Source organism: Trichosurus vulpecula, chromosome 1 (genome assembly GCF_011100635.1).
Source record: "Trichosurus vulpecula isolate mTriVul1 chromosome 1, mTriVul1.pri, whole genome shotgun sequence".
Classification (NCBI taxonomy): Eukaryota; Metazoa; Chordata; class Mammalia; order Diprotodontia; family Phalangeridae; genus Trichosurus; species Trichosurus vulpecula.
This window is the reverse complement of record NC_050573.1, coordinates 547,342,405-547,353,814: the sequence shown is the minus strand read 5'-3', so window position 1 is coordinate 547,353,814 and position 11,410 is coordinate 547,342,405. Positions and strand designations below refer to the sequence as shown.

The 11,410-nt window shown below is 37.4% G+C and overlaps 1 protein-coding gene across 7 annotated transcripts in view; it reads right to left on the bottom strand.

Moving 5' to 3' along the window:
* Window positions 1-368: 368 nt before the first annotated feature.
* The window catches only part of RNF38 (ring finger protein 38), a 223,746-nt gene continuing 212,704 nt past the window's right edge, over window positions 369-11,410 (bottom strand). For all 7 annotated transcript variants that reach the window (XM_036741571.1, XM_036741573.1, XM_036741574.1 and 4 more), the window contains 3 exons: window positions 10,389-10,510; window positions 9,767-9,866; window positions 369-3,827 (listed from right to left, as the gene is read on the bottom strand). In XM_036741571.1, coding sequence (XP_036597466.1) covers window positions 3,765-3,827; window positions 9,767-9,866; window positions 10,389-10,510 — 285 coding nt within the window. In that variant the 3' untranslated portion in view covers window positions 369-3,764. The remainder of the gene's footprint in view (window positions 3,828-9,766; window positions 9,867-10,388; window positions 10,511-11,410) is intronic.

Genomic DNA, 11,410 nt, shown 5'->3' with positions numbered 1-11,410 from the left:
GTACACCCAGCCCAAGGATATTACTTGATAAAAGGCTCTTACATTTAAAGGCTTTTTTGGTGATGCTTTTCAGCCATATTTTATGTACTGTTCTAAAAAGAAGCATAGATTATAGAGGATGTCGCTAAAATCACAGTGTGGCTGAAAGGTTTACTAATTGCTTTATAAAAGCCTTAATGGTGTAAAATAGCACTAAAATTTTTGGGATACCCTGTGTTCTGTACTTCACTGTTCAATCCAGTGAGTGAAGGAGTATTCTGTGTATCCTCCAAACGCTCAGACATTATTTATAAAAACATAAAGTTTGGGGGCTCCAAGTGTAATCCACTTACATACTCAAATACAAAACCAGGAAGAATGACAAGAAATTCTAAGTATACGTCATACATTTATTACTGAACAACCCTCTCAACTCCAAAATAGGGCAAAGGGATTAAAAATAAAAATTCATTGCACTACTTAGTAAAGCATTACTAGTAACTTTCATAAAAAATGTACAAATTTTGTTAAAAATTTATCAAGCCTTCAAATGATTTGGTTACAGGTATTCATAATACATTTAAAACTACATTAAATGATACAATAGAGTACGATGAGGAAAAGACTCAACAAATATGATTTCCAACAAAAAACTCATAAGCTTTCATAATCATTAGCAAATTTGAAACCAACAGCAAAATGAGGTAACTGAATGTACCAAAAGGAAAATAAAAACAGTTTTAATGGTGGCCCAAAGATATCTCCATCAAAAATGTTTTCCTAAAATGAAACTGAGTTGGTAGATCCCATCCAAAGTATTTACAAGAGGCCTAAATTTTAAGAGCTTTAACAAATCACAGTTAAGAGATTGTATAAAACCTAAACATACTTACACATTTCCCCCATTTTGCTTGAAAAACTTTCAGTGAGAAAATGAGATTTTGATATCTGGAGGCCTTGACATCTCTCTTTCAAAAATAATCAAATAAAGTTGACAATTCATGCAACAACACAGCAGAGCTAAGATGGTAAAGCCAATCATTTTCACTTTTGGAAGGAAAAAGGGGAAAGGCAATAAACCTAAATATTGTATTGAATTCTGGTGCTGTGAACTACCACTGTAGGGTGTGGCGTCAGACACTTAAGTGTGCATTAATCCAAAGGCAGTAACAGCTGAGCACAAAACCCCTTCCCTTCCCCTTCTGTCAGCCAGAACAGGGGAGGAGGTTCAATGTAGCTAGTCTGAGCTGATTCAGAACACATGCATGTGTGCTTTAAATACACACTAACCATATGAAATAAATCTGCACACATCTCCAAGAGTCCCATGCAAATAATAATATTTTTTTTAAAATTTCAGATTAGCTACGAGAGTGCAACAATTAAACTCAGTATTTTACCAAATTAGTCCTTACTGCCTCCTAAATTGTCAACTGCTTCACAGAACTTCACCGGAAAAGGGACGTTACGACAATTCTTAAGTTCAAGGGGAAAAAAGGGACTAGTTTATCTACATATTAGTACAATGTGCCTTGTTAATTATGTATTTCTACCTAAGTTAGAAAAAGTGCTTTATCTGCATGCTTTAATAAAGTGAATACTGAGCGTAGTTGTGTCATTGTTAGATCTGTACAGATAAAAAGATTTTTTGCAGCTATATAAAAGAGTATGTATAAGATGTGTGGCATATGCAATTTTAAACATGATTTCCTTATTTTAAAAAAATAAAGGTTAGCTATACATGATTTAATTGGTTTGTGGTTGGTTGTGTCAATAAGTCCACTCTACCACATTTTTGGGGAGGGGTCTATAACAGTTTAAAAAATAGTATGCTGTGTATTTTTACTCACTGTTTTATTTCATTAGTGCTCTTATGATCTGACAAACATGGGCAGACCAAAAAGTTTTATAATTCTATCTTCTTGTTTTAACTAGGTAGGTGTCAGCAAGTGTCTGAAAAATGGGCAAAATTGTGCTTGTTTTACGTTACTCAACTTCAAGTTGCGATTAGTCTGTACAGCCTTCTAAGGAGGGCAAAGCAGCATGGTGGTAGCAATAACACTGTCTGAAAAAAATAACTGACGCTAAAGCTGAAAGGCATTCGAAGCATTCAAAGTTATGACACGAGGAACTTAAAGCTGGGACAAGACTACTAACTAAGCGTGCTGCTCAGGTATTGCAACCAAAGTGACAACGTTCACCCTAGGTAAGAAGCAGAGGGATTCAAGAAATGTGACTCTTTTCAGTCTAATTCTATTACTGAAAAACAGCCTAAAGCAATCTGAGATACGGTAAGGGAATCAGTTTATTCAAAACCACAACTATAACATTATTCAGGTCAATTGATGGGAGGTTAACTCCTTTTCACAGCATTATGTTCTAATCCAAGAACGGAATCCTCTTTTATACTGCTGACATCCTGGACACTGATTGTATTACACTTTACTCATTCATGCAAGGAAAAAAAAACCCAACACATCCCCAACCCCAGGTGTGACCAAGAAAAAAAGCAGGGGTCTTGTCAGGGAGTTTATCCATACAGCACAAGTTAAAGGGAAAACGGTGGGAAATGGTACTCTCCAAACGAGAATTAGCCAGACTATGTTCAGAATCAGAATTTTAGTTAAAATACTTTATAGGAAGAGAAATGTCATTTCCTCAAAAGTTAATTTTGCTTGCCCTATTCAACAAGGACCATGTGCCAGGAATCCAGGTTTCATCTGGTTAACACAAAGTAAGATGCTGGTGAAGGACAATGCCAAATTTCAGAAGGGGTGAACTGCGTGGGAATGGGGATATCCTTAGTGACAAATAAAAAGCAAACCATTTTAAAAAATCACAGGTACATTATTTAACAAGCTGACTGGAAATGTTAAGGAGACAGGAACATAATCAACATTCAAATTACCGACTGAACATGTTAATATTGCTAACTGATTATGTGTGATATTGCACCCTTCTAAAAGGAAACAGCAAGCCTGACATTTTAAAATTCACTTTCGTAAGAAAATCTAAAAATCAGGTCCTGGTACACTTTTTCTGTAAGTGGCCAGAGTATAACAGCCACCTGAAGAATAAAATGGTCTTTGCATTATTAATTATATTGGGAGGGAATTGGGGGAGGGATATTAAATGCTTATAACTGATGCACCCTTAGCATTCAGTGTGCACAGCAAAACACAAGGAAAGAAACCAGTGTACAGTACTAGTACTGCTTAAATAACACACAAGATTATACACTGCAGCATAATTAACACTACACACATTCTCAGTACATGCTGGTATATAGGATCTCACACACACATTGTGCTACCATACCCTCACACAAATACTTGCATACTTCCAGACATACATGGATATATTATCATCAGACTCATACATTTCATTCATTTCCACTCACAGTTTCTGAAGGCTCTATATAAGGTAGATTGCTATACTGTTTGGAGCTACCACTCTGTATAAAAGCACATGCTAAGATCACGTCCACAGTAATCTTGCAGCAACACTCGGAATGATCACACAAAAACCAGGGAATGTTAGTGCACACACAAAATTAAGCTAAAGAAAAAGTCTTTGGAGTTCCAATCACACTGTTAGTATAACAATCCCATAATTGTGACGACTAATTGTAAGATTTATAATTAATTAAATCACACAGTGCAAAGAAAGGTCCGTTGACCTTTTTGGTAAGGGGAAGGCTGGAAGCCACACAGGTAAATTCAATGGAGAGTCCATATATACATGTGATGAGGAACACCCAAACTAAATTTGTGCTCTTAGGTTGGTCATTCTGAATCACGATGCACTTCCGAAGCGTCAGCTCGACAAATTGGGCAGGTACGATTTGCCTGTAAGATGAAGGCAAAATAAGACTTGATGAGTTGTGATTTAGAAACATATTCATTCAAAGAAAAACATTTCTTTCCATTATGACATTTACTGTTCAAATGAAGATTTCCATTTTGGTATTCCTATTTGTATTCCTATGTATTGTGCTTCCATTTTGTATCCTAATCATCAAAATAAAATTAATTCAGCTTGGGAAAATCAGTATAGTAAAGAACGTTCTTGGAATAAGAAAGAATTAGGCTTGAAATCCTGACACATACTAGCTGGTGGTAGGTAGGCCACTTAATCTGTATGTGCCTCAGTTTTCTCACGCATAAACTAGAAAAAAATAGTATTGCCTCTTGTAAACTTATAAAGTAAAATACAAAAGTGAATTACTATTAGATTAGGTTGGGGAACATTTGGCATTTAGCTTCACTTCACCCATGGACACAGTTAAGTATAATCTTTAGGTGGTATGGAATAAAATCAGTCAATCTTTCAAAAAAAAAACCCACAATAAATGCAGCATTTAGCTTTTAATCAAAAGGTCTTTCAGGCCTACAGTTACAACAAATTAACTGAAAGCAGCAAAGTGTAATGGAAAAGACCACCTGATCTGGTATTAGATAGTAACATCTAGGTTTTGCATATGACATATTTGCAAAGTGTTTTTAGCTGGTCCTGTGTTTGAATCCTGACTCTGCGACTTTCTACCCATATGACTTTGGACAAATCACTTCACCATTCTGGTATTGTTTCCTCAATTATAACGGAGATTAGACTAGATGAACTCTAAGGATCCTTCCTCCTCTAAACCTGTAATTCTTTACTTTTTGAGGTTTCAACAGAAACTTTTAAAGCAAAGTAATAGTTTCCTACCTGGCCAACTCCTTCAGATTTTCATGGGTAAAATAAACCAGTATTTAAGTAAAACAAAATACTCTGAAATTTAAAATAAGAAAACTGACAAATTGCTTTTTTCTTTCTTTCTTTTTTTTTTTTTTTTGCCGGGGGAAGCCAGGGCAATTGGGGTTAAGTGATTTGCCCAAGGTCACACAGCTAGTAAGTGTGTCAAGTGTCTGAGGCCGGATTTGAACTCAGGTCGTCCTGACTCCAGGGCCAGTGCTCTACTCACTGGGCCACCTAGCTACCCCTAAATTGCTTCTTAAGGTAGAAATTAATGTCACTAAGATGCTACAAGGATAGAATAACAATGAAAGCAATCTATGTGAATTTTACTTCTACTTATCACCCTTATTCTCTCCCCCCTTAAGTAGCCATAGCTGTACAGAACTGGATTATATATTTATAATTTTACTTACTGAATAGAATTTTATGTGGTCATATTCTCCATTTCATATAAAATAGCAACAAAATAACTCTCTACACCTCCAGCCTAACTGAAATTGCCTTTTCTTTCTTCATGGCCTCTGATATTTTTGTGACAGTGGCCTTTAACAGAAAATCTCTCAACTTTTGGTTTAAACAAATTTAGGAAAGCAATCAAAAGTGGATATACCTCAGGGCAATTTTTTGATAAAATATGGCAGAGTGACATCTAGTGGCAATCTGGAAATTTTGTGTGGAGCACTTTCGATTTGGGCAAAACAGTTGATTACATTTGGATCACATAATCTGTACCCCATTAATTTCTTTTTATTTATTACATTTAGTTTTCAGCATTGATTTTCACAAGAATGTGAATTACAAATTTTCTCCCCATTTCTACCTTCCCCCCCACTCCAAGATGGTGTATATTCTGGTTGCCCTGTTGCCTAGTCAGTCCTCCCTTCTGTCACCCCACTCCCCTCCCATCCCCCTTTCCCTTCCTTTCTTATAGGGCAAGATAAATTTCTACGCCCCATTGCCTGTGTATCCTATTTTCTAGTTGCATGCAAAAACTTTTTTTTTGTTTTTGAACATCGGTTTTTAAAACCTTTGAGTTCCAAATTCTCTCCCCTCTTCCCTTCCCATGCACCCTCCCTAAGAAGTTAAGCAATTCAACATAGGCCACATGTGTATCATTATGTATAACCCTTCCACAATACTCATGTTGTGAAAGACTAACTATATTTTGCTCCTTCCTAACCTGTCCCCTTTTATTAAATTTTCTCCCTAGACCCTGTCCCCTTTCGAAAGTGTTTGTTTTTGATTAACTCTACCCCCATTTGCCCTCCCTTCTATCATCCCCCCCGTTTTTTTATCTTCTTCCTTCTTCTTTCCTGTGGGGTAAGATACCCAATTGAGTATGTATGGTATTCCCTCCTCAGGTCAAATCTGATGAGAGCAAGATTCACTCATTCCCCCTCACCTGCCTTCTCTTCTCTTCCTACAGAACTGCTTTTCCTTACCACTTTTATGTGAGATAATTTACCCCATTCTATCTCTCCCTATCTCCCCCTCCCAATATATTCCTCTCTCATCCCTTAATTTGATTTTATTTCTTTTAGATATCGTCCCTTCATCTTCAACTCACCCTGTGCCTGCTCTCTCTCTCTCTATATATATATACACACATACATATATACATACATACACATTCACTTATACATATATATATATACGTGTGTGTGTGTGTGTGTGTATATATATATATGCATGCATATTCCCTTCAGCTACCCTAATACTGAGGTCTCATGAATCATACACATCATCTTTCCGTGTAGGAATGTAAACAAAACAGTTCAACTTTAGTAAGTCCCTTGCAATTTCTTTTTCTTGTTCTTTTTCTTGATTACCTTTTCATGCTTCTCTTGATTCTTGTGTTTGAAAGTCAAATTTTCTATTCAGCTCTGGTCTTTTCACTGAGAAAGCTTGAAAGTCCTCTATTTTACTGAAAGCCCATATTTTGCCTTGGAGCATGATACTCAGTTTTGCTGGGTAGGTGATTCTTGGTTTTAATCCTAGCTCCATTGACCTCCGGAATATCATATTCCAAGCCCTTCTATCTCTTAATGTAGAAGCTGCTAGATCTTGGGTTATTCTGATTGTGTTTCCACAATACTCAAATTGTTTCTTTCTGGCTGCTTGCGGTATTTTCTCCTTGACCTGGGAGCTCTGGAATTTGGGATCTATTTGAGGAGGCAATCGGTGGATTCTTTCAATTTCTATTTTGCCCTGTGGCTCTAGAATATCAGGGCAGTTCTCCTTGATAATTTCCTGAAAGATAGTATCAAGCTCTTTTTTTGATCATGGCTTTCAGGTAGTCCAATAATCTTTAAATGATCTCTCCTGGATGTATTTTCCAGGTCAGTGGTTTTTCCAATGAGATATTGTCTTCCATTTTTTCATTCCTTTGGTTCTGTTTTATAAAATCTTGATTTCTCATCAAGTCACTAGCTTCTACTTGCTCCAATCTCATTTTTAAGGTAGTATTTTCTTCAGTGGTCTTTTGGATCTCCTTTTCCATTTGGCTAATTCTGCCTTTCAAGGCATTCTTCTCCTCATTGGCTTTTTGGAGCTCTTTTGCCATTTGAGTTAGTCTATTTTTTAAGGTGTTGTTTTCTTCAGTATATTTTTCAGTATTTTTTGGGGTCTCTTTTAGCAAGTCATTGACTTGTTTTTCATGGTTTTCTCACATCCTTCTAATTTCTCTTCCCAAGTTTTCCTCTACTTCTCTAACTTGCTTTTCCAAATCCTTTTTGAGCTCTTCCATGGCCTGGGACCAGTTCATGTTTTTCTTGGAGGCTTTTGTTGTAGGCTCTTGCACTTTGTTAACTTCTGCCTGTATGTTTGATCTTCTTTGTCACCAAAGAAAGAATCCAAAGTCTGAATCTGGGTGCATTTTCACTGCCTGGCCATATTCCCAGCCAACTAACCTGACCCTTGAGTTTTTCAGTGGGCTATGGCTGCTTGTAGAGTTTAGAGAACTATGTTCCAAGCTTGGGGGGATGCGCCAGCTTTGCCACACCAGCACTCCTCCTTCCCCAAGAACCCCCAACCTGGACTGGACTTAGATCTTCAGCGGGCTCTTCATTCCTGCTCTGATCAGCCACTTAATTCCTCCCACCAGGTGGGCCTGGGGCCAGAAGCAACTGCAGCTGTAGTTCTGTAGCTGCACCACCTCCGCTGGACCCGGGGAGGTAGCCGAACTGCGAACTCCTTCCACTCCCGCAGCTTTTCCCACTAACCTTCTCTGTTGTCTTTGGTGTTTGTGGTTTGAGAAGTCTGGTAACTGCTGCAGCTCAGTGATTCAGGGTGCTAGGGCATGCTCCGCCTGGCTCCTGATCTGGTTGGTCTGCGCCACTCACGCTGGGCTCTGCTCTGCTCCCAGCTCTGTGTGGGATAGACCTCACCCAGAGACCATCCAGGCTGTCCTGGGCTGGAGCCCTGCTTTCCTCTGCTGTTGTGTGGGTTCTGCAGTTCTAGAATTGGTTCAGAGCCATTTTTTATAGGTTTTTGGAGGGACTCGGCGGGGAGCTCATGCTAGTCCCTGCTTTCCAGCCGCCATCTTGGCTCCTTACCCCATTAATTTCTACAGGGTGGTGGTTTTACACATTTCTCCTAATAGAGCTGGTGTCATTCTCAAGTAATAATAACATTTGAGCTGGTGACCTTTCCTTTAGATCTATGGACTATACTAATTTGTTCAGGAAGTATTTATTAAATGTTTACATGTGTATAGTAAGTATCACATTGCTTGCCTCCTCAATGGATCAGGGAGGGACTAGAGGGAGAGAATCAGGAATTCAAAATTAAAAAAAAAATTTTCCTGGAGGGAAAAATTTTTATGTGTAATATACTAAAGAAGACTACTGGAGGAAGAGGAAGGGGTGGTGCAAAACAATGATGAACACAGATTTTTAAGGAACTTACCACCTAGTAATGAAGACAATTTTTAGATACATATAATTCACAGGCACACAACTTGAATTTTTTGGGTAATCTGGGGTTTACTGAATTTGGTAAATTTTACTGAAGAGATTATTTGGGGCAAAAGTATCTTCAAAAAGCAAGGACCATTCCCCAAAATGGCTCTGTTACCAAGTATGTTGGCAAATCAAGTAACCAATAAGCTTAAATTTACTAGACATTTACCAGGTGCCAGGCAATATGCCAAGCCTTGGAAATACAAGGGAAAAAAATCAAAACAGTCCTCCTGCCTACAAGGTTACATGGAGGGAGAGGGAGAAGGAGGAAATCTATAAAATAATCCAGAAGGCCAAATCCAGTTAGAATGCAATAAATTTTATTTAAAAAAGTAAAGTAATTCTTAGCTTCTTGGGCTATATGAATACAGAAAGAGGAGGTCCAAGATTTGGCCCTGGGCTGTAGTTTGCTGACACCTGTTCTAAGGAGTGGGTGTCACAGGAGGTTTAAATTCAGGGTAGGCCTTGTAAGATCAGGAATTTGGGTGACGAATATACTAATATGGACTTCAACTCAAAAGGTATTCATGTCGAAGTAATCTCTTTCCTTAGACTCTTTATGTATAAATCATACCTAGAATTTCAATAAAGCCCAGTCATTTAATGCTGACTCAGTGAAATGGCTACATTTTGCTTTTTTTTTTTTTTAAAGCACCTAAGAATACTTAGAAGCTACATTTTTACTCACTCTGGCCATTGCGACACTCATTTTTAACACTACATAAACCATAATACAGTTCAAGTCTTTCAAATTACTTCCTACCAGCACTAAGAATTTTTATATATGTATAACTTTCACCTTGTCAGTGTTTTAGATACTGAAGTGTCTTTACTTTTCTTTAATAATGACAAGGTCATATTTTTTCAGTTACTCTTAACTTGCTTATACTTTTGGAATGAGCCTTTGTAATATTTTGGAATGTTCCTTAAGTGCCTCTTCCAAAGCACGTCTCCTGCACCTCTACCACATAATATTTTCCATCAAAAATAAACCTCAACATGAGAGCTTTGGGGAACCTGTTACATTTATGGTGAGGAGAAGACAAAAGCATATGCCAAAATTTATCTAATAGAAACTGCTACTTTACCTTAAGCCATTTGTCAACACACTTGGCATGGAACTCATGGTTACAGGGTAACACTCTAAGTAGCTGCCTTGACTCAAAATCACACATGCATACTACGCACCTAAGGAGAAAACAAAACAATGGAATAATGCTATCAAAGTAAAACAATATTTTAGAGGCTTTTTATTTTGTTATATCTGGAGACATCTTAGAAATTGTCACACACTATACATCAGGATCCTGTCACATTTCCTCCTAAATTACAAGTTTAAACTGAAATTATTAATATACAATTGTCCTGAAATTAACATGTAAAACTGAACAAACTTTAAGAAATCTTGTAAGTTTTATACTAAGGTGTTTTTTAATTTAAAAAATCATAATAAAAGTATCTTCTGAGCAAATATAAAATAACTCCTATTTTAATACCCCAAAGGTGCTTCTACAAAGAGATTATTGCAGTAAAGAAGTATATTATCAATTTTTATACTATCTGCAAAACTTTTAAGAGTTAACTTAAAGATATGGAATGTGAAATAAATGAAAAAGATCATCTGGTTTCCTAACGATCAATGTAGAATCCAAACTCAAGAGATAAAAACATGTGCTTTAACATAGATTTAACCAACAGTTAAAGACTTACAAAGTCTGTTCTGACTGGTGGTTGTTAGGATTGAACCGGTAAGATGGCAGCTGTTCAATATCGGCTTTTGTTAATCCACGTGGCTTAGCCTCTCCCAGTCGTTCTGCCAGATTTAGTAATGCCTGTAAATACAAACAAGGTATTTAACTCATTTTAAAATTCTACTTATGATTTTAGCATTAGCCACTTTTGTGCCTTCTCTATTAAATATACTTCATCATCAGGACAATGTAATGGTGGTTGGAGCGGTGTGAGGAAGAGGAGCCTGGAAGAAGACTCAGCTAGAAACTTGATTTAAACTGCGCTCTACCCCCTAAAATACACCTCACCCCTACCACCATTCATCTGTATAATTTGCAGATGCATAACTTTGCTGATTTTTGTTTTATTCATCTGTATAATTAACTTTGCAATCGGGGTTAAGTGAGTTGCCCATGGTCACACAGCTAGTAAGTGCCTGAGGGCTGACTTGAACTCAGATCCCCCAAACTCTAGGGCTGGTGCTCTATCCACTACGCCATCTAGCTGTCCCACTTTGTTTTCTGTTACATTTATCTACTCAAATGCTTCTGAAGCAGGGTTCCATGGACAGTGACTTAGACAACTAAAAAGGGAAAAAGGTGGTTCTTCAGGCTGTCACTAAAAATAATTATGGGATGAGTGGGAGAGGTTCTAGGGGCTAGGAATATTGGGAAATGACTATGGAGTAAAAAACAAAAGGCACTATTAATAATACTTTTTTTTTTTTAAAGTTCCAGTGCCAACTTCTCTTCCCTTTCCCTTCCTTAGCACAACGCAATGTGCGGTAGCATTGCTGATGTTAGGGCAGGGAAAGCCAAGAAGAGGTGAACAAGAACACCTGACTCAAAAACAGTTCCAGTCTTCAAACCTTCACAACTAGAGTCCTTGGTGAGGACTTAAAAAAAAATTAACCACTACAATGGCTTTAATACTTTCCTTGCGACAGGGAAATTTATCAAGAAAAAAAATTTATATTTGCTTCCTAGAAAGCCTTTATAAGA